This window comes from Acinonyx jubatus, chromosome D4 (genome assembly GCF_027475565.1).
Source record: "Acinonyx jubatus isolate Ajub_Pintada_27869175 chromosome D4, VMU_Ajub_asm_v1.0, whole genome shotgun sequence".
NCBI lineage: Eukaryota > Metazoa > Chordata > Mammalia > Carnivora > Felidae > Acinonyx > Acinonyx jubatus.
In genome coordinates this window covers 34554528-34578356 of record NC_069391.1, presented here as the reverse complement: position 1 = coordinate 34578356, position 23829 = coordinate 34554528, and the positions used below count along the sequence as shown (strand labels likewise).

At 50.4% G+C, this 23829-nt stretch overlaps 1 protein-coding gene across 1 annotated transcript in view; it reads right to left on the bottom strand.

Moving 5' to 3' along the window:
• Window positions 1–14171: 14171 nt before the first annotated feature.
• SHB (SH2 domain containing adaptor protein B) overlaps window positions 14172–23829 on the bottom strand; it is a 135632-nt gene continuing 125974 nt past the window's right edge. Inside the window, exon 6 of the mRNA XM_027039484.2 lies at window positions 14172–15050. Coding sequence (XP_026895285.1) covers window positions 14867–15050 — 184 coding nt within the window. The 3' untranslated portion in view covers window positions 14172–14866. The remainder of the gene's footprint in view (window positions 15051–23829) is intronic.

Sequence of the window (23829 nt, the reverse complement as noted above, 5' to 3'; positions counted from 1 at the left end):
TGAGGCAGCCGCGCGGCCCCTCCCTAAAGCCGCGGAGAGTCAGGTGACACCGCACAAGTACTCTTGGCACCGGCCGGGCAGGTGTAGGGTCATCCACCACACCTGTCGTAAGGCACTGGGTCTCTACTAGCGCGAACACCGTTGCCTTGGCGCCACTCGGTGGCCTTGCCGTGCCACGAGAAGCCAGCGCGTTCTCCCGCGTCCGGTCTGGGGGAGGGCCGGTGGGCATTGACAGTTGTGGGTGGCAAGCGCTGAAAGTGCCCCGCCTGGCTCCCCTCTGTAGCCTCGGTTAGATTTCATGACACCGTCCCAGGGGCCTTTTGTCAGCTACCGATGCCTCAGGCCACAGAGGAACACCTGTGTGTGCTTAACAGATCACGCTTAAACTGTTCCCTCAGACAACCGCAGGTCTCGGATTCTACTGCACCTGGAGATAGGAGGCTTAAGTAGAGTAATAGCCTTGTCACTTCTGGGAGTGACCCTGGACAAGTCACTGGTTCCTAAGCGCCAAATCCCTGTCCGAAAAGTAATGCCTGCCTTGTGTGCATCTTTTGGCTCTTGTAAGAATCACTACGAATTATGACCTGACTCTGCCTTGTAAACCGGAAGGCAACACAACAGGTGTGAGGGGGTGGAGGAAACGTGAAAAGTCAGCCAGGAGAGGAGAAGCGCTTCGGGAGGCTGCTGAAATACAAGGGAAGGATGTGGGTTAGTCCAAGAGGCCACTTCCACTGGGTGGAAGCATCAGTCAGGGATTAGCTCTCGGTGGGTGGCTTTCCCTGCCCACTTGTCCAGAGTGCGCTTTCTAACTATCAACTCCAAAATTTTGTCTGGTCTGCTTGAGCTGGCTGTTTAACTGCTGCTTGGGACGTAGGAGACCGTGCCACCTAATTTCAGCAAACTCTTCTGAGATACCTGCTGTGTGCCATTGTTCATGCCCAAGCCCCCTGGGGGAACTTAAAATCTAATGAAGGGTGTAAAAACAAAGGACTCTGGAAATTCTGAAGCAGAGGGCCTTTTCCCCTTGAGAGAGAACTAGGGATGGCTTCAGACGGTAGGAGGTGTTTGAGGTGGGCCTGGGTTGAATGACTGGAATTTGGACTAGTGGAGAAAGTCACAGTAGCAGAAGACCGTAAAGGTCAGGTGGCAGGGTCTGATAGGCAAATCTTGACTGTCAGACACAGGCATTTGGCATCTAATTAGTGCGCGGGGTTAGATTTGGGGCTCCACGGGATGATGACAAGGTCCCACACTAGTTTGAAATGATAAGTCGGGCAACAGTTGGGGCAGGGCATTCAACTCAAAATTCTGTTTGCACCGTCTTGTGTGAATTTCTGTTCAGATGTATTATTTGAAAAATAAATCAGGCAGGCATCTAGCATTTTCAGAAGCAGAAATAATTCATTTCAGATTAGACTACCACAGTTAGTCTCCTGTGGTAAAACCTAAAGAGGAGGAAAAGATTGAAATTAAATAGACAATTGGGGCACAACAGACTCCAAAGAGAGGAAATCCCAGGCCAACAGGAACACCCGTGTCTCGAACTGTGCCGGTGTGTTTCTGTCATGCTGCAGGTCACAGGGCAAGCCTCTACCCCTCCAGGTCTTAGTTCCTGGTCTGAAACCCCTAGGCCCTTGACTGGCTCTTTTGGGGCATATTAAGGTTGGAACTGAAAACCCTTTGTTTTCTCAGGAGTCATCACAAAGTTAATGTTTTGGGGGTGCCTGGGTGGCTCAGTCGATCAGGCGTCCAACTTCAGCTCAGGTCATGATCTCACGGTCCGTGAGTTCGAGCCCCACGTACAGCTCTGTGCTGACAGCTCGGAGCCTGGAGCCTGCTTCAGATTCTGTGTCTCCCCCCCTCTCTGCCCCTCCCCGATTCATGCTCGCTCGCTCGCTCACTCTCAAAAATAAACATTAAAAAAGTAAATAAATAGAGTTAGCGTTTCGTTTCTCGGTCCTCATCTACCCATTTTTTCATTCATTCTTTAGCCTCTTAAACTGTTATCCACACCTCCAGCCTCCATATCAGCTGCCAGATAATATCCTAAAAGGTATTAGAACCCACCTTCGAGAATCAGGTTAAAAACCTCCAGTGGTTCTCTCTTGCCTCCCCAATCTGTACAAACTTCTTAACTTGGCGTGAGGACTGTGTTCTGGCCGCTCTGCCTTACTGTCCACCTCACACACGATGACATTCTGTACTCCAGCCCTGTGCAGTCTCTCAGTGTCTTGCAAATCCTTGGTTCCTTAAGCCTCTTCCCCCCTTTCACCATTGACTCTTCTCCAATTAAACATGTTAACCCTTCAAGGCTCTTTGCCTCCTCAGAAGAGCCTTCTCTGACCAACCCAGGCCAAACTGATGGCTCTTGCCGTTGCTTTCCCATAGCACAAAGTTTGGGGCAGTTCCAAGCCCCTGCTGTATGTTATAATAATTCATGAGTGTGAATCACTTTCCCACTGCCGGCTCACCGGGGCAGGGCTGTCTGCCTTGTTTCTGGCCCTCCAATTCAGTGCTTGGCAAAAAGGGTGTTTGCCCAAGAGGGTCTGGGGTCTTGGGAAAAGGGACATGGGAATGTTGCTGATAGACGATTGCTTAAGCACCCTCTGACTCCCCCACCCCTGCCAAATGCTTTCTAGAAAGTTGTCTAGGGCCCTCAGTCTCCATGGACGCTTATATCCACAAAAACAGCTTTACACAATCTGCCAGTGGAGTCTTGGCTACTACGAGCCAAGAAAAGTCACCTGTGGTCATTCCCTAGCAAAGGGCCAGTGACCTTCCTTTCTCTTCAGCTCACATTCCCCAGGCCCCTGCAATCCTCTGGGCCTATCTCGGCCACTCCCCTTCACACCCCCCAGGCTCCAGACACATGGCCAGCCACTGCTAGTTCCCTTCCCTGAACCTGCTGTGTTCTTTTACATACCTCCAAACTGCGTACATTTTGTCCTCTGTGCTTTGAAGGCCCTGCCTGCTTCATGACAGCCCTGTTCACCCTGCACCACTTAGCTTACACAGAGGCTTCTTGAGGCTTTCTCTGACTATGACTTCACTGCCTGATGCTGTGGAGTTCTCCATCTGTGCTGTTAGCCCCCGGGTGGTAGTGGTGGGAAGCCTGGGTGCCCTTGAGTTCATTCAGTCTGTCTGTCCCCACAGCTTGTCTGTGAACTCCTGGACATGCTCATTTCTCCTTCACTCATTTTCAAACCTACATCGATCTAGCAACTCACATGATCTGCATATACCATGCACATAATGGAGTCAAAGGCTTTATCCCACAAGTCCATGAGATGGTCTATTCTATTCCATTTATTCATTAATTTATTTTCATGCTGGTGGGGACCCACTAAGTCAGTGAGTCTCAACCTCTGATAATTCTTATGTAATTATATCAGAATTATCTGAGTAGCTTTAAAAACCAAACCAAAAAACCTGAGTGATTCTGCTTTAAAATGGCACGTAGCGGGATCTGGACTTTAGTATGTTTGTTTGGCTTTTGGACCTTAGTATGTTTTAAAATCTCCCCAGGTGTGCTGATGTTGAGACCAGCACCAAATCCTGACTTCTCCAGTGGGGCCTAAAAGTAAGAATCACCTGAACTTGGGCCAAACAGCCTATGATCCTGGACCTGCAGCATTGGCATCATCTGGGGGTTGTTACAAATTATTCTTCCTTTTTTTAAAAAAAATTAATGTTTATTTTTTTGAGGGAGAGAGAGCATGAGCAGGGGAGGTGCAGAGAGAGAGACACAAAATCTGAAGCAGGCTCCAGCCTTTGAGCTGTCAGCACAGAGCCCAAAGCAGGGCTTGAACTCATGAACCATGAGATCATGACCTGAGCTGAAGTCAGATGCTTAACCCACTGAGACACCCAGGTGCCCCAGAAGTTATTCTGCCTGGCCTGCCCCAGGCCTAGTAAACTAGGATCTGTATTATTGAGATCAAGTGACTTGTATGCACTTTACAGATTGAAAAGCTAGATTCTACATCCTGGAAGGTTGGTAAATAGATCCCCAGTCCCAAGTCAGACCTACTGCAAAATCAGAATCTCCAGGGGAGAGGCTAATTGGCCTGTGTACATTTAACACAAGACCCAGGTGATTCTTCTCAGGCAATTTTGGGAAACAATAGCTCTAAATGGATATCCTGACCCATGATAGTGACCTAAAGTTTGAAACACCGGGGCTTGCAGGGCTCAAGAATGTATGAGTGAAAGAGCATGCAGCCCAGGGGGAAAACTAGGATCCAGCCCTAAGAAGAAACCATCAGTGCTTGAGACCGGCACATACCAAGTGCTAAGAGTGTCCGTAGGAGAGCAAAAATGCACTAGCTGCAATCAGGGAAAGCTACCTGGAAAAGGTGACCCACAAATCATGATTAGGATTTAAACAAGGTAGGCTCCAGAATAAGCATAGGATGGGAGAGAATGTGTAAGGAAGGAGACACTAGGTTTCTGACTCTCCCTGACCTCACTCCTATCCCCCAACTTTGCCTTTGTCCTAAGCATACCTACAAGCTTATGCCCCCTGGTAGCTCTCAGGGCTCAGAACGGTTGCTGACCTCTGCGTGGCATCATGGGACACCTTACTTGGTATTTAAGTGACACATACTTGTGCAATACAAACACATTTTTATCTAGCAAGGACTGAGTCAATAAAATAACATCAAACATTTGCACAGTACTCTGTGGGTTTTCCAAGCAGTTACATGATAGTTATTTCTTCGGATTTTCACGTAATTTTTGTGCTCAGAGAAGCCCCATGACCTGGTTGAGTTTAGTACCTAGTGAAAGGTATGGCTGGGACCCTACCATCCACCATTTTTGAGAACAGAAGCACAGTTGAGTAGTTGGTGCTTAGCCTTTGGGAAAAAGATCTGTGGATGGTGAATGGCAGACTGGCCCTTTACCCAGGACTCTTTGATCATATGATTTCCCTGAGGAACTTGTTACAAATACAGGTTTCCAGGACCCACTGAATCAAGATTTCCAAGAGGAAGGACTTAGGAATTGTACTTTACTGGAGACACAACATGTTGCAAGGTCAGCATACCTGGGTTTCAATCCTAGACCCATCACTTCCTGGTTGTGTACCCGGGGCAAAGTTCTCCCCATCTCTGAGCCTCACTATCCCTCTTCAAAAGGACTGGCTTTTGCCCTGGCTGGTGCCCACCTTCTGAGTCCCTGAGAGAGGCTCCCCAGGATGGCTCATTCTCCTTCATGGAGTGGGGTGGAGGGAAAGGAACAATGGAGTTTAGGGACTGGGTCACCCAAAGCTCGAAATGCCACCCTTTTTTCTTGCTCCTGAGAAGGGACTACATAGTCCCCTTTGTATCCTACTCACTGTGGGTCATGACCCTCCTGTGGGGTGAGAGGTACAGAGCATGAGCTCTGGGCAGCCACCACTAAATCTAATTTCTGTGTTTCCTAATATTCCCTTCACCTTCTGATCCTGTTTCTCATCTGTACAGTGGGGATCTCATCAGGGGAAACCAGCGTGTGCACAACATGGGCACACAGAGTAAGCCCACCATCCATGGGGACTTTATAATTATTATATCATTTAACACTTATTGAGCACCTACTATGTGCCAGAGACTCTCCTAGATCCCTGCTTGTGTGGAGTCTACATTCTAGTTACAATCTAGTGGGTGGAGACAGACAGATAATGAACATGATACACGTTTAATATTTAAACAGTAAAAACACTGCATAGATTTGATATTTGAATAACAAAGACAGGGGGTGCCTGACTGGCTCAGTTGGTAGAGAACTCTTGACCTCAGAGTCATGAGTTCGAGCCCCATGTTGGGCATGGAGCCTGCTTAATTAAAAACAAACAAACAAATAAATAACAAAGACAATAAACAGATTTCAGTATTGAAGTAAACAACAAATGTGGTAGTGGCTCAGTTGATTGAACATCCCACTCTTGATTTCCACTCAGGTCATGATACCAGGGTCATGGAATTGAGCCCCTGCTTGGGATTCTCTCTCTCTCTCTCTCTCTCTCTTTCTCTCCCCCTCCCTCCCTTCCACCTCTCTCCCTCTCTCTCTCAAATTTAAAAAAATAAAATAAAATAAAATTAAAAGGTGCCTGGATAGGGGAATGGCAAGAACCACCCTGGACTTCAGTCTGAAGAGGAAAACGATCTTGAGTTCTGCCCCTTACTTCGCAGATGTAGAGCTAGGGCATTTTTACTTTGTAAAATGTACTCCATTCTCACCTCCTAAAGGAGGCCTTCCCAGAACCCCAGACCCTCTTTCCTTTGAAATTCTGTGGCTGTAACGGCCCCTGCCTTTCCCCTGAAAACTCACCTGATCTGGCTGACATGATCTGAAGGTTGATGAAGGTAAGGCATGCTTAGGGTATTCATTTCACACTGTCATCCCTGCAGTAACCCTGGGGAGGTCACTTCTCACACCATCTTTTTTTCCAAATGTTTGTTTATTTGGGAGAGAAAGCGCAAGTGGGGGAGGAGCAGAGAGAGAGAGAGAGAGAGAGAGAGAGAGAGAGAGAATCTGAAATGGGCTCTGTGCTGACGGTGGCAGGCTCCAACTCACAAACCAAGAGCTCATGACCTGACCTGAAGTCAGACACTCAACCTACTGAGCCCCCCAGGTGCCCCCTCATGCCATTTTACAGAAGAAGTGGAAGCTTTTTACCCGTTGCCCAGGTCACACAGCCAGAGAGGATGGAATTAGGATGTGAGCCTGGGCCCCTCAATGCTTCTGTAGGGGTGACAGCTATTCCTCTTGTTGTCTGCCTCCCAAACTCCAGGAGGGCAGGACCCATTCTCAGCCTCTCAGGGTCTCCCATCTCTGGCCCCCAGCCCAGGAAGTCACCTTCACGGGGGCAGAGGGTGAGGAGCTTGCTGGGAGTTATGTCAGGAGCCGGTAGTTAGCATGACCAACGGTTTCAGTCTGCCTGGGATCACCCCAGTTTGGGCATCCTGGAGAGCTCCACAGTGTCCTGGGCAGATGGGGACCATTGGTCACCTATAAGCAGACCCCAGGCAGCCTCCTGTCCTGCCCCCCGGTGGCCCCATGCCAGAACTCAGGCTGTGTTTCATGAAAGGAAATGGCTTAGCTCATGCCTCACATTTTAGGCAAGTCTAAGTTGCTTAAAGTTCTCTAATGTAACTGGAAGGGTTTAGGGACACTCCCAGACACAACACTGGAAGATACACTTGTCTCTCTAGAAGACGAGAAGCCTTAAAGATGTACCTAGCCTCTGACCAGGAATGCCACTTCTAAGAGTTTCTCCTAAGAAAAAGAAATATGGACAGTGATTGTTCTTTTGACAGTGATTTTGGAACAAAGATATTCCCAGCAGAGCTGGTTATACAAAAACACGAATGAGTTAAAATAGAATCTCATGCAGCTAAGAAAACAAAATCATATCACAGATTTAATAACATGAAGACACTATTCTTTTTTTATAAAAATTTATTAATGTTTATTTATTTTTGAGAGAGAGAGACAGAGTGCCAGTGGAGGAGGGGCAGAGAGAGAGGAAGACACAGAATCTGAAGCAGGCTCCAGGCTCCGAGCTGTCAGCACAGAGCTGGATGTGGGGCTCGGAACCCACAGACCTCACAAGATCATGACCTGAGCTGAAGTCAGATGCTTAATCGACTGAGCCACCCAGGCGCCCCATGAAGACATTATTTTAAATAGAAAATGAAGCATAAAACTATATAAACACAACATGAACCCAATTTTATTTATGAGGCGCTTGGCTGGCTCAGTTGGAAAAGCAGGCAACTCTTGATCTCTAGGTCATGAGTTTGAGCCCCACGTTGGATGTAGAGAATACTTAATGAATCAAAAAACCAAAAAGAAAAAATAATACAATGTATGCAATCTAAGTTTAGATTTATACTTTGATGGATGCTTAAAGAAAATGTGGTATGTAAATGCAATGGAACATTATTTAGCCATAAAAAGAAAATATATTCTGCCATTTTGACAACATGGATGGACCGTAAAGGCATTATGCTAAGTGAAATGTCAGGCAGAGAAAGACAAATACTGCATGACCTCACTTATATTTGGAAACTAAAATAAGCCAACTCCTAGACACAGAGAGGAGATGGTGGTTGCCAGGGGCTGAGGGATGAAGCCAAATGTGGAGGTGTGGGTCAAAGGGTACAAATTTCCAGCTGTAAAATGAGTAACTTCTGGGGAAATAATAGTCAGCATTGTGACTATAGTTAATAATACTGTATAATATACTTGAAAATAGCTAAGAGAGATCTTAAATGTTCTTATTATACACGTATGTGATATTTCTGATCACAAATGATAAAATTTGTCATTATATGAAGTGATGGATGTGTTAACTAATCTAATTGTGGTAATCACTTCCCAATATATACATGTGTCAAATCATCACACTTTAAAATTACAGTGTTATATGTCAACTGTACATCAATAAAGCTGGAAAAGAATTATATGTATGCACAGAAAAAACACTAAGATGATACTTCAGAATGTTCACAGTGCTTTTCTTTGCCTTTAGGGTGATTTTGATTTTCTTCTTTACATTTTCCTGAAATATAAATCTAGTTCAGTGAGTAAATGTTATTGGAAAGTCAGTAATGTAAAAAAAAAAAAAAAATACTGCATAAAATTGTTCTGTACTGAGCTGTTCTAACTCTGCCTGACCTTCTTTCTCAGTTGGCATGAATTAGTGGGGCTTTAGAGTGGGAGGTAGTTGAGAGAGCACTGCACTGGGAATCAGAGGAAGCCTCCTTCCCTGCTCTTGATTACTCCTGGTTCCTCTCCTTGGGATGTGCTTACTCCCTGCATATAATGCCCAGCTCAATTGTCACTTCCTCTGCTAGCCATACCTCTGCTACAACACCCATCACCCACCACTCTGCTGGCACGCTATTTATTTACATGCCTGCCTATTCCTTTTCTGGGCCTGTTTTCTCTTTCTATAACAAGCGCGGGGACTTGGAGCTGTCTTACTCTCCCCCTGGGCCTGGCTGCAATGCTGAAGGTAACCACATGAGGGCGCCAGAACCACACTGGTGACATCCTGCCGCCCAGTCAGACCAAGGCCCCTTCCAAAATCGTCTCCTAGAGAGGACACCAATCACTGCATGTCTGGGATGCTCCCACTCAGGAGGGAGCCAGCGAGAAAGAGTTGGATTATAAACTCTGTCCGAGAAGAATCCCCTCCTCCACCCCAGTCTTCCCAGAGCTACACTGGCCAAGGTGACCCTCTGAACCGGTCCCCCTCAAGCACCTGAGACATATTAAGATGGAATTGCTGTATAACTTTGAGCAAGTCCCTGTCCCTCTCTGGGCCTCAGTTTCCACCCTGCACTGTTGGGTTTCTGTGCAGGGATGCCATGGGGGCAGGCGTCTGGCCGCTCACTGCTTCCTGTCGGCTATGGTTGAAGATGTTTCCTGTGCCCAGCTTCCTGCTTCAGGTCACCAGCTTGTCATGGACGCTTTTATACATTCAATGTTTGTTAAATTGAACTGAAACAGAAATGAAACCCTCCCTAGAACATAACATAGATTAGAGACGACCACCAGAGACATTTCCTCCTTGCCCTTCAGGAAATTCCTGGTTGCAGAGCACTGGCATTGCCCTTGTCCCGGTACTGGGCGCGCGCGCGCACACGTGTGTGTGTGTGTGTGTGTGTGTGTGTGTGTGTGTGTGTGGTGTGGCCATGGAGTGTGCTCTGAGGGGCTTGGGATTGGGAGATGGAGGAGTGGATTTGGGGTCATTGCAGTATGGAAGGGGAGAGGAGAACCAACGCTTGAATCCTTGGGGCTGTGGGGGAGGAAGGAGCCTGCTGGGGGCAAAAGGTCACGCTCTTGGGAGAGAGGAGGAGGAGACGCAGTGAGTTCCTCCATGGTGAGGTGGGGGTCAGGGGTCACTTCATAGCAGGCTTCCTGGAGTGCTGCAGGGGACCTAGTGCAAACTCAGGTGCTGACCTGTGTGTGTGAGGGTGGACTTGGGCTGCAGATCTTCCCCACCCTTCCTACCTCAGGCCGTGCGATGACGTCATTCATGATGATAGCGTGAGGGCAAATGATAGAGACCCTGAGCCTCTCCTTTGGTAATCACCCCTCCAGGAAACAGGGGGCCAGCACCTCCTCAAGTCTTCAGGGAATTGCTTTCTGGCTGGAGAAGGTGAACACCTCTCCTCTTGCCCTGCTCTGTTCTTTTGCCTCCACAGGATGAAGCCCTTAGAGACCCAGCAGCCTTGCCATTTCCACCATACCACACCTGTTCCACTCTCCCTGATGAACCCAGCACCTGTTACTCTGCCTGGAACACCCAGCCCTCATCCTTCAAGGTCATTTTCCTGAACACAGCAGGCAGATTCAATTCCCCCATCTGGGCCCCCTCAGCTGCTGGCCCCCTCCCGGCCCGGTCCCCACCCCCATCCCCCCACCCCCCCATTACACCAAGTGTAGCTACCTGTTTGTTTCATCCCACACTGGAAACTTCCTGAGGGCAGGGGCTGGGTCTTATTCTGTGTATCCAACAGGTCCGAGGACCAGGAGGCTCTCAACAAATGTCTGCTGAACAAATTAATTTGTTTTCATTTAACGAACTCATTAGGGGTCTATCTTCCTCTTAATTGGGAAGCAGGAGGTTCCTGTAACAATCCACCTTTGGGAGATGATGGCAGAACCTCAGCCTCTGTAAACAAAAGGCAATCAAGCTAGATTTCACTGTTGCGTTTTAAAGAAATAACACAGGTGTGCTCAGTGAGGTACATTTCCACAAGACAACTGTATGTTAAAACTTCACATTAAATATACATTATCATACAGCTTATCACACAGAATTAGAGCTTTACAGGACACTTTGTTAACAGTAGGCGGCTGGCATGGGCTCTTGGCAGTAACACACAGCTCTGAAGCGAGGGGAAGGATAGGCTGAGGGCTGCCACCCGTGCCCAGGAGGCACCTGAGTGGGTCTCTGTGGGGTTCTGGAAGGTGCTCCTGCAGCTAAGGTTCTGGACTGTGCTGGCTCCCTCCGGACAACTTGGTCCATTTGGTCTTTGCTGGTAACTGATTCTGGAAGGGTGAAGAGACAAACGTGGCAGCTTGCTGGATGGCTGCCTGATCCATCCAGTATGCTTCATGGGTACCCACGGGCCAACTCCAAATGCCAGCCTGCCCCGTCTGCTGGCTTTCTGCACGCACCGTCCCTAGAGTCTGTGAGAGTGAATGGTAAGCCTGACCGTTGTCCCTGTGAGGCCCTTGGTCAAGTGACATTAACCACCTTTGAGTGTCCTGGAGAGCTGGCCAGAGCTTGGGGTTAAAATCTTAAAGGGCAGGGGACAACCTAGTTGGTTAAGTGGCCAACTCTTGGTTTCTGCTCAGGTCACGATCCTGCAGTTCCTGAGTTGGAGCCCCATGTTGGGCTCTGTGCTGACAGCATGGAGCCTGCTTGGTATTCTCTCTCTCCCTCTCTCTTTGCCCCTCCCCTGCTCTATCTCAAGAATAAACATTAAAAAGATTATTTTTAAAATCTTAAAAGGGGAATCTCCAGGTCCTGTGACTGTAGTAGAAGCAGAATGCCTGCCAAGAGCTCTACTCATTGGCATGAGGCCCTTGCCGAAAGCTAGGTCAGGATCCCCTCTGCTCAATCACTAGCCACAGAGGGGCACCAGCCCTGAGCTGCTCTGCGAGGGGTTGCACAGCTCTGCTTGAATTGGTCCAGCCTTCCTGGAGACCCAGACTCTTTCAGCATTGTCCTTAGAAAGGCTGCTCCCTGAGCCTTTCTCCTGACAGGCAGGTGGGCTCTCTCTCCCCACAAAGCTTCTTTCTTTCTGTGGCCACCATCGTGTTGGGGAGGGGGGTTTGCCAAAAAGGTCCTTGACTCCTCCTCAGTGCTCAAGGACAGAGCTACTGAAGTGGTTGGGGCATTATGGTCAATAATGAGGCCAGCAAAGAAGGGAAAGAAAGGAAGAAAAAAAAAACACCACACAACAAAACAGTCCAGTGGCTCTGAGCAATGGGGCCTGTTAGTGGCTGGAGGTAGTGTTCTGAGGCAAAATGCTGAGGGCAAGATATTGTGTAGCAGGGAGCTTTTTTTTTCCCCCTCAAAGAAACCCAGCTCATTTTTTTCCATTAATTGGCAGCAGATGAAAAAAAAAAAGCCAAAACAAAAACCAAACCAATGCCAGTAACCTGAATGTGAGTGTTTCTGAAAGGGAAAAGCCATTTCAATTGTTAGATATCCAAGAAAACATGAATACACACCGACAGAGGAAATGGTCACAATTAGAGGAAGAAGAGGGAGAGGTTCGTAAAATTAAGGCAAAAATTCCTTTTAGCAGCTCCCATCCTGTAAGCTGGCTCCTCTGCCGGCCTCTGTCCCTAAGGGCAGCTGGGGGTTGGGCCTCCTGGGGAAACTTCAGGAAGACGGAGGGAGGGCCCAGGAATCCCTTAAAAGAGCAAAGGCAACAGCAAAACAACCTAGTTCCTCCTCAGACAGGCACAGAGCCTTTCCTGAGGAGGAATTTGTTGTGGCAGATTGTCTACTGGGAAGGCTCACACAGCTTCTGGACGGTCCCAGCCTGCAGCCTCGGAAGTGGAAGTGCCCTGTGGGCATCTGGGCTTGCTCAGGGGGGAGAAAGCTAATGCAGTCTCACCCCACCCAGCTTGAGGGCCTGCTCCCACAGCCCCAACCTCTAAGTGGATCCTTGGGGTCCAGTCTCCTTTGGCACTTCTGTTTGGACAAGTGCCAATTCCTCACTCATTTTCTCATTCACAAAAAAAAAAAAGAGAGAGAAAGAGAAAGGGGGGTGGGGGGAATGTGAATCACTCCAGGTACTCTTTTGCTTCAAAGGACGTTTGGGAAAATGCACAACAGGCAAAAGGTCAGGACAGAGTCAGGCCATGGCCTAAGTGGTAATCATGAGGCAGCTCAGGTTGTGGGATCTGCAGGTGGGAGAGGTTTTTTTTTTGGGGAGGGGGGGATTGTGGTGGCTGGGAGGATGACCCGAGGTGGACTGAGCAGAAAGACCGGTTGCTAAGGAAACAGCTTTGGCCACAAACCTGGGAAATCCACAGCAGCACCCTAAAGAGGCACAGCTTTTAGTCCTGCTCTGCCTGGTTTGACAGGCAGCAGCCGCAAGTCCTTTTTCTTTGCTGGGCCTCTGAGACCACATCTGAACAGTGAGCCTGAAGCATCTCTGAAGCCTGGGCAGTGCTTAATGTCTAGAACTGCTGGTGATGTTCGAACTCAGCCCCTTGTGCTGGGGATGACGGTCACCAAGCTTCCACTCCATTCAGACAAGCTGGGCAGGCAGGAAGACGTGTGCTTGGTGAAGGCACTGAAACTCAAACTCGGGCCATATTTGGATCCTTGCATGTCCTTCAGCAGATGGAAGCCGTTATCTGTCATGCTGCTGGGTGGGATTCTTCTATGTCTTCCACCAGCATTTAACCATAGTGTGGTGGTGGGTGAGTGGGAGGGAAAGGAGGAGGAACCAAGTAAAAGCAATCTCACAACCTTAGGAGCCTGACCTGAAGGTGTGGTGAGCATCCCTGCTCCAGTCAAGGGCAGAGGCAAGATGGAGGTGAACCGTGGGAACGTGTGTGTTATCTGCGGGGAAGCAGTGTGGATGGATGACCAAGAGAACTCCACGTCCCCCTGAGAGGTTAGGATTGGTTTTCCCTCAGGAGCAGGGTTAACAGTGAGGCCACGGACAGCCAAAGCACTGGCCATGGAGGCTGCCAATCTGGACTCAAGAAGCCTCTTTCGCTTACAAGCTGTGTGACATAGCGCAGATTACTTTCCCTCTCTGTGCTGCCCTTTCCCCACATTAAATGCCTCACGGGGTGGCGCTGACCAGATAATGGGAGAGCCCTTTGTAGACTGCTGGGTGCTCTGCACAGACTTGCCATCACTGGGCTGCTATAGGCGGAAGGGAGAGCTTGGGTGGTGGGTCAACACTTGAGGCTACCATTGCTGGAGCCGGAACGCAGGGCCTTGCTGCACCATCCTGAGGTTGGCTCTCATGCGGGCAAAGAAAACCCCTCTCTGCTTCCTTCCCTCCCTGGGGCCTGTCGTACCACACATGCCCAGAGTCACACCTTGCTTTGGGAACGAAACCAGCAGGTAAACACTGCCCTCCTCAGAGACCCTCTGTGGTATATATACGTACATATAAAAAAAGGGATAAGAATATGTATTAAATGACTATTTTATTTACACACCCTATTCATAAATAATTGAATCCTCTTTGTGACTGCACAATGATTCCTTGAAGATCTCCTAGTGATTACACTGAGTGACTAACAGTGGATTTAGCGGGCTTACTCACATCTGTGTGTGACCATGCTCTCTCGTGTATGTGTTCACACTCACACATACACACACACCACAGGGGAAGCCAGACTCCTGGGGCTTTCTGGGCTCTCAGAGCACCCGCATTTGTCTCCCAGCACCAGCGGGGGCCCTGGTGGGAAAACCGTAGTGCCCCCACCCCCCACCCCCACAGGTGTGAATTCGTGACAGCTGGAGAACAAAGAGCTGCAACCCGGGAGCTCCCGCCCCGCCCCTCGCCCCTCCGGAGCTGCTCTCCTTTGTTCATCCTGGAAGGCATCTCTTTGGATTTGCAAATATTTTAATTCACAGAAACTCAAGGAGGGGGCGGGGGTGGGGGCTGGGGTGGCGTGTTGGCTGTCCTTCTGTCTTTGTCCAGGCTTTCTCCAGCCCCCGTAAGTGGCAACAGCATTCTAGAGACATGCAGTGGTGTGCTAGTACCATACACACGACACAAATTGGACCCCGCCTGCAACAGCGGCGGGGCTGGTGGGCGGGGGCCTCCAGCTCCTCCAAGTCTGGGCCCCGTCACAGAGCAGGGTGGGGCTTGTCCGCTCAGAGGGTCCGCACAGCCACAGGGTAGAGGAGGGACAAGTGCTCAGCCCCTTTGATGGGCAGCTTTCTGGTGGTATAGTAGTGGATGACTTCCGGGACACTGTCGAATGGGGGACTGTTCTGACCCAGAACGTACTTCTCTTTGGTTTTGGCCAGTTTCATGTGCATAAAGCCCTGGTTGCTCCTGTGAACAAAACACGGGAGGTTATTATTAGGATCTGCAGTGACAAAGGCTGAAACAGCCATGCTGCTCAGGCCCAAGTGAAACGCAGCTGCACCCCAGAGCTCCCCCAAGCCCAGCATAGACCAGGAACCAGCAGCAAACACTGCTGGAGAGTCTTTAGGATCTTGAGAGCTTTTGAAAGGCTTCCTCAAGAAAACAAGCCCCCAGACTTGGCTCCTCTTATTGCTGACACAGACAAGTTTTTAGGCTGTGTGTGCCAGGCGAAAAGTATGATTAAGTCCCCAGTGCCCTGGCAAGTGTGCGGGGCAGGTCTCATCACCCCCAGTTTACAGGTGAGAAAACAGTGTAGCAGGGATGACAGGTGAGCTGTTTTCCAAAAATTGATGCTCTCCCTTCCATACTACTTTATTGCCACTAGGAAGGGGCTGCCCAGCCAGGGACTACATTTCCCAGTCTCCCTTGCAGCCTCTGTAAACATGTGACTAGTTTTAGCCAAGGGAATGTCCGGGGTATATGTGTTCTTCCCCAGCTCTGCCCCCTTGCAGGCACTCCCTTCTCTGTGCATCTTCCCTCTGTTCAGTGAACTCTGCCTCCTTCTCCAAGGCCCAACCTGAGTGTTTCTTCTGCTGGGAAGTCTTCCAGGCTACCACAAGCAGAGCTCCTTCCTTCCTCTGACAGCACCGAGCATACTCGTGCCTCCATCACTTGCTTCCTTGAATTGCAATTACTTCTCCATCTTCCCAACTCCCCCTGAGAGCTCCACAGATCAGGGCCTGGTCCCTGGACACACCATGCATGGTATCTGCTGAAAAGGGCAGTGGGTGGGTCCCTTGGAGATCAGAGTAGAACCCTGGACCCCGTGCCCCTTACAGCCCCGTGCCCCTACACCAGCATACACTGGCTGGGGCACAGATCTCAGATGGCAATGGCCATGCTGCTTCCACCTGGCCCTAGTACCTGGCCCTGGTCCTCCCACCTTCCACCCAGGTCTCTGGCCATATCAGATCACTCACTCCTCTGTCAAATCTGCCTTTGCCCAAGCTGCCTTTTCCCTGCCCACTCAGCTCTAAGCCTGGCCTTTTATGATTTTGCTGCCAAACCTGTAGATGCTTGGTTTCCAAAGCACAGTCCAATTTATTTCACATTTGTCCCTTAGTGAGAAAGCTGGCACTCTGACCTCTTGCTGCCTTCTCTAGAGTCTGTCCCTTGGCACTGATAACTTGTGACCAGCCCCAGGGGCCTTGCTTCTGGGAGACCAAGGCCCAGCCCCTGGCGAGGCTGAGCTCCAAGTGAACACAAATTTGCAACCTTCTGAGCTTCAGTTCTTGTTGCTCCGACTGCTCCCACAGGGGCACTGGAGGGCTTACCACATCTCTTCCAGTCAGGACTGGGCTCCCCGCGCTCACGGACGCCCGCTCTGTTAATGCATCAATTTGGACTCCAGCACCATTTTCAAATGGCAGAGCAAATGCTTAATGAAGTGCAGGCACTGAGCAATACATCTGCTCATAATAATGTATTTAGAGATGTCACCCTCAGCTTAAAGGAAATCGTTCGGAGAGCAATTATGTTTCTAGAGAGAATAATTCCTGTAAAGAACTAAAATTTAAATCAAGATTTTTTAAGGCTGACAATGTTCTAATTACAGAGCCTGTGGCAAGTTCTGCTCCTCAGCGAAGGGTCATTTCATTGGAGAATTGCCTCGACACATCTGAGAAACAGGAGGCGCACTTGCTTAAGCTGTTAGAAAGGGAACGGGGTGTGCAGTAAGTGAGAAAACGTACAACCCCATTTAAGCGAAGACTAGCTACCCACCACACGGGAGAGATCACGAATCTGTGCCGGCCTGGATAGGGTGGTAACTGCTTGACTGAAGTGCTGAGATTGTGTGGCTAAGGAAACCAGGACTAGTTAAAAAGCTCTGCGCACTGAGGCCATGAGCTCAGCTCTGCCTGGACAAAGGGTGGGGGCGGGGGGGGGGGGGGGGGCGGAGCACCGGCTGGAGCTGCAGGTGAGTGAGGGAGCAGAGGGCGTGTAGCCTCGGACAGTCATGCTCCTCTTTGTGAGTGGAGTGGGGTGATGTTTTGGGTGCCAGACCACAGATCTGTGGCTGGGGTGCAGAGCATACGATGTGGAAGACTGGATCACAGCAGCTATAGCTGTGAGCCAGGCCAGAATGCCAAGGCTGTGCTGGCAACACAGAAAGGAAGTGGCAAGAGGAGCTGATTTACTTTTTAAGGAGGTGAAGAGAAGTAACTCATATGGTTTAATGGGACGTTTTTATAGTGGTTGTTCTTAAAACACCCAGCAAGGGAAGTGGCAGGGATGGTGAGAACAGCTGACGGGACCAGAGGGAGAGAAGGCCCCTCTGTTCCCAGGCCACAGGTTCAGAATGGCCACCAGGTTATCAGAAACTCCACAATGATGCCGCCTCCTCAACAGACACAGGTGAGGCAGGGCAGCTGTTAGCACCTCCCTGAAGTGCCTCTGGCACATGTATTTCAGTAGACACAGGTTTGTAACTGAGCTAGGCTGTGCCGAGCGGGGCAGGCCAGTCACAAAACTCAGACCATGGCAGAGGACTCAGGCCCTATGACCGCCCAGTCCAAGGCATGACCATCCCCTGGTAGAGGGATAAAGGCCCACGAGCTGGCTCCCACATCAGGAGCCCCCAGCAGGAGCGGCCCTTCCCCTTGGGCTCAAGCACTGCACCCCGTGGTTCTCTGGACCTGAGGCGGTCCTTTGGCGGTGGTGGGTTCTGTCCTTGGCACCACTGGATCTGTGGGGAGGCTAACCGGATGACCTTTGAGGGTGCTTCTGGGCCTAAGGTCCTGGATTCCATGTGTGTAAGCATAAGCTCTTGCCCCCTTGTGAGGACTTCTCACAGGAAAGGGCCTGGAGGCAGCCTCATGCCCCATTCCACTGCTGCCCACAGCCCCCAGTCTTTATTCTCACGGGGCACTGATCATAATGGTCTTCACGGCCAATGTTTCCCAGGCACTTCCTGTGATTCAGGCTGTGTGCCAAGTCCTGAGGCTCAGTCAGGTGGCCGACCCAAGGTCACACAGCAATCAGCGGTGGTGCTGCTTCCCTCCCTGGTGGGCCTTTCCCAGGGTCCATGCTCCTGACTCAGTACCATCCAGCTCCAGGAGAGAATCCCACTTAGCCCTCAACACTCCGTATGAGGCCAGGTAAGGTGGCAGGGGAGAGACGTTAGACCCTGTGCAAGGGACTCTTTGACTCTGGCCTCGGTCCCTAGGTACTTACCCTACAGGGCTGATGGTGGGCCAGAGACAGCACAGGGCTGGCATGGAAAGGTCATCTCAGGCACTGGGGATGGCTTGTCCTGACTGCTAAAGGCCCCAACTATGGAGACCCGTCACATGGGGTTGGCAGGCCCTGAGAGGTGAGCTTGCTTTTTGAAACAATCTGTCAAACTCTGACTCACGAATAGGTCAGGTAAAACCTTGTCAACACACACCCAAGAGATGTGTAATATATCCTTGATAATATATCCTGATGGGTCACAAGGTCCCAATGAATGAGATGCTACTTTACAACAGCTGAAGATTTAAAAACAACTGTGAAGGGGCGCCTGGGTGGCTCGGTTGGTTAAGCATCTGACTTCAGCTCAGGTCATGATCTCACGGTTTGTGGGTTCAAGCCCTGCGTCGGGCTCTGTACTGACAGCTCAGGGCCTGGAGCCTGCTTCCGATTCTGTGTCTCCCTCTCCCTCTGCCCCTCCCCTGCTCATGCTCTGGCTCTCCCTCTCTCTCAAAAACAAATAAACATTAAAAAAAAATTTTTAAATAAAAAATATAAAAAAAATAAAAACAACTGTGAAGGGATGGCTTTAATGACTCCCAACTCAATTCAGAAGACAACTAGCATAAGAAGAGAAAAAAAATTAGAATTTCTAGCAAGAAAAGAGGGTGCATCAGATAACCAGCATGCCCAGGGGTGCTGTGGATGCTCTGGACAGAGCTTCTCTTGGGGTGCCTTGGAGGACTGAGGTGGGAGAGAACAACACTCTGGGCCAAGGCACACGGCAAGGCAGGCTTTGGCTGAAGCCAGAACCCGGAGCTCTTTGCCTCCAGGGCCAGGTGGGCCAGGTCCCCGGCCACGCCACCTCGCCATCATCACTTCTGGGAGGGCCTTGGTCCCCAGGGAGCTTGGACAGGCTGCGGCCGCCCGCGAGGCTCCTGTGTCAGGCCTGTCTCCTTTGATAGGACATCTTGCGAGAGCAAAGTCACAATTAAGGGTGTCTCCGGTGGGTGACCTGTCTAATGAGTCATGTAAGGCTGGCGGAGGCTGGGGGTGCTGGGGCTGTCACTGCGTTTAGATCCCTCATTATCATCACAAAAAGCACCTCCTCATCACCAGGATTATCAAACGTGCCTGGTGTGCCGGGCCTAATAACAGGCCCTACCTCGTCTCATAATCATGGGCTTTAATAAAACATCACTCAGCCCGCAGCTGCCGGCCCAAGCAGGGTACAAGGCCTCACCTCTCGCTTTTAGACCTAATTGCTTGATGCATATTTCATGAAGAATCCTGAGTAATAGTTATGTTAAATTGCTTCTTTTCATGATGAAATGACTTAAAAATACTTGCATATAATATTTATGCAGGAGAAGGCAAGGAAATTGCCTTTGGGGACTATCGCGTAGAACCTGGTTACAGGAATCCACACACAGCAAGGATCTCTGGTCCACCTCTACTAAAAGGTGGTTGGGGAACTGCTCTCTTGACGGAGATGCCCCAGAACACTGTCTCTCGGCTCAAAACCATCCATGGCTCCCCATGGCCACTGCACAACGAATGCCACCTGCACTGTTCAAACCCCACTGTGCACCAGGCAGGGAGCTGAGCTGTTGCTACATATTATCGCATGGAAGCCCACAGCAATGCTGCTAAGCTGGTAGAACTACCACTGTTTACGGATGGGAAACTGATGCTAGCCAGGTTGAGTGCCAAGTCCCATCGCACATGGTGGGGCTAGGATTTCACTATAGCTGTCTGACTCTTCAGCCTCATTTTCTCCTGCTCAGCCACCTAACCAGATGGATCCAGGTGTCTAGGTGGGCCTTTGGACTCTTTCTGTCCTGAGACATGGCTTCCTTGTAGCTCTGTGAGTTCCTGAGGTCAAGGATCCTGTCTGTTCAGGGGAGCCTGGGTGGCTCAGTCAGTTAAACGTCCGACTCTTGGTCTTAGCTCTGGTCATGATCTCATGGGTTCTTGAGTTCGAGCCCTGCATCAGGCTACACGATGTCAGTGTGGAGCCTGCTCAGGATTCTCTCTCTCTGTCCCTCCCCTGCTCATGCTCTCTCTCTGTCAGAATAAATAAACTTAAAAAAAAAAAAAAAAAAAAAAAAGAATCCTGTCTGTTCACTGTGACGTTTCTCAGTAGGCCAAGCCTTACTTTCTCTGGGCTCTCAGCATAAGCCTGGCCCACAGCTGGGCACTTGGTCCATCTGTCCATCATCCATCCGTCCATCCAACCATCAGCTATCTGGTGAGGGTCTGCCCTGAGCCAGCAATGAGGCCCCACACAACCTCCTCTCTGGTTTATAAGCTCCCAAGGGCAGGTTGGTGGCTGTTGTACCCTGTCCCTTAGTGTGGCCCAGCCAGGGTAGAAGCCACTTCCTCCAAGGTCAGATACAGTAGCTGCTCTGTCTGGATAGCCCTGGTCCTAGGACAGCCAGTGAGGACCAGCTGAGCAAGCTTAGTGAGGGGTAGAGTCATGAGGAGCACCCAGAGGGTCACCCCTTTAGGGGGTACAAAGTCTTGCACCTCTCAAGTCAAAAGACAAGTCTTGCCTGAGGGAGGTCACAAGGAAGAATGGGTAAAGTCCCTCTTTCCTCAGATTTCTAGAAGAAATCCTTGCTGGGGTGACTGAGGCAGCCAATGCCCCCTGCCCAGGCCTAGAGAAATGAAGCACAAATATGAGACAAGTTCCCTCTTAGAGCCATGGACTTCCTGGGCATTTGAAGTGCCCTCAGCAACTGGCTGCAGGATGATTCTCAGGGACGAAGTGTCGCAGTTCCCACATCCTCCATGAGCATGAGAATGCCAGCCAGTGCTCCCGCTCAAAGCCCAGCCCTCTGTGGCAGTAGAGATGGACACAGACATTTGTGCTGTCCGTGTGGGGGTAGGTGTGGTCCTAGGCCTGGCCCTTACCCTGATCTGTCATGACCCTGGGACCTGGCATCCCCAGGGAGCCAGCCGGGAGGGTGTCCATGGCAAGGCACCTCCTATATTCATGGCCACCTAGGTTCCCACAAAAAAGGTTGTTCCCGGCTAACTCCGCCCTGCAGTTGGCAACACTGCCCGTGCAAGCAGATGGCTCTGTGATTCAGAATGTCTGCTTTCCTCCTCCCTTCTCTTTGACCTCCAGTGAGATGGGATATTTGGCTGGGTGTGTGTGTCTACAGAGAAATTCTCCTCACCATACCTGTGAGCAATGCATAGAAACCCCAGAAACATTCACAAGTGCCTGCAGAGAAGCATGATGTGAGAGCCCTGGGCCTGCATTGGGAGAGAAATATCCAGAACTCAAGTGCCAGGAGCCTTCAGGGACAGGTCCCTGTCAACCTGGTTGACAGCTCCCAAGGCCCTACTTGCATGCAGGCTACCACCTGTATATGCTGTGAACTTCCCGAAAAGGGTCCAGGAATCTGGGACACAAAGATGTACAGCAGCGATAGCCGCCACCCTTGGCCCACGACCAGACCAGCCTGTGGCTTCACAAAGATGCTGGGAGGGCTGGCATCATTATCTGCAAGATGCCCATGGCACAGGTGAGAGGACCAGGGACTGGAGGGAGCAGCAACTTGTTCTAGCTGTGTGCTGGGGTTCTCAACTGCAATGCAAGGAGCTGGAGGTACGGAGGCCCCTCTGGCTGACATAGTCTAGGAGTCCAGGGAGCTGGGGGAAGGGGCTTAGAAGTCCACATGGCAAATACCTGCGTGCTGCCCAGGGCCTTCTGAAACAGCCTTCACAACGATAAACCAAAGATGCATATGTCAAGTTATTGCGAACAAATGTCTACATGTAAATGCTGCTGAGCCAAACGACTTGATTTACAACCAAATAATTGGACTTTCAATAAACGCATCAGCAGCGATTAGCCTTCCTGAGACGCACGGGCATTTCTCAAGCTCTAAGTTGGCGGCTCGGGGTGAGAGCCTTCAGTAAATCACGATAAAAAGCCATCTCCAGGCAGAAGGGGAGCTGGCAGAAGCCTCTCCCAGCAAACATGGAAAGGCATAGGTTTGTTTTGTGCCACACAGAGCAGCGGGTAGGTCAAAATGAATCCATTTTAGGCAATTTTCTCAGGAGAAGACTAACAAACTTTTAGACAGGAGGATTTTAATGATCAAGGCTGACAGCAGAGTAAGCCTCCCATTACTGGAGGCGTGAAAAGGGTAATGATGCTTCGAGGTAGGCTGGATAACTTTTGCAGTCCCCTTGTTTAGGATTCCCATCAGTCCTCAGGCTCAGCCAAGTGCACACGAAAACTGCAAGGGGAGGGGAGGAGGTGGGGTGGGGGTGACATGTGAAATGCTGTCAGAGCTTTGGGAAGAGGCAAGAGGGTCTAGCGTGTTTTGTTTTGTTTTCCCCTTTACTTCTAATCGGGACTCTTCTGGGAACGCAAATGAGTTTTTGTGTTTAGGACAGGTGGGGGCTGGCGGTGGTGGCCAGACAAAAGTCAGATGCCTGAGTTCAAACTCTGATCCCACTGATGATGTCATGCACCGGGCAAGTACCTTCTCCCTGGGTCTCAGTTTCTTTCATTTGGAAAAGGTGGAGGGGGGTCCCTCCAGCACTAAAGTTCTCAAGCCAATGAGGGACGTCCCAAGGAGGGTAGCGGTCACCCCAGCACCAGCCAGGAGCACTAAGGCAGGGCAGGATGGCTATCCTCAGTGCAGGAAGAAAGACAAGTAGAGCAGTGGGCACAGCAGACGCCCAGGCTTAGGGACAGCACGATGATAAGAGCAGTCCTAACACTTGTGCCAACAGATGGACAGAATGCATTCAGCTCAGAGTGGTCATGTACTGGGACAAGCCTTTCCCAGCCCATACGCTCCTTGGAGCAGGGGTTCTCCGTGGGAGTGAGTTCATCCCTTCTGGGGGGTATTCAGCAGTGCCTGGGAACTCAGGTGCTGCTGGCATCTGGGCAGAAGCCAAGGGTGCTGACAAACCTACAATGCATAGGACAGCCTCCACAACAAAGAACAATCCAGTCTCAACTTCCGGTGGCACTGAGGTTAAAGCCACACACCCACATTCTCCAGTGCCTAAAAGTCTGCGTCTGTGAAATGGGGATAACAAGAGTCCACCCTCACAGTAGTTATCAGGGTAAGTGAGAACTTAGCTGTGAATGAATGCAGTGTGAACGCTTGATAAAGGTTAGGTCATCCCGCTCCACATTTAAGGGCTTGACACACAAAGAGTTTGCCAAACTGCTTGGCTGCAAAGGGCTCCAGGCTGTTTTCAAGGACCAACCTCCTACCCTCCCCACAAATAGCAGATGGGGGTGGGGGTCAGGCCACACCTGAAGGAAGCTCCAGAACAGGGACCCAGCAGAGGGTGGGCAAAAGCAGCTGTGGTGGTAAACACCAGTGGCTGAGAGGACTTGGAGGCGCACAATGGCTTTTAAAGGCACAGGGGAGCTGGAAACCTGGGATTGACCCAGGAAAGGCTGAGACAAGGGGGGACGCGCCTGGCAAGGAAAGCAGAACCATTCCCAAAGGAACTGCCGCCTGTGGAACCGCCA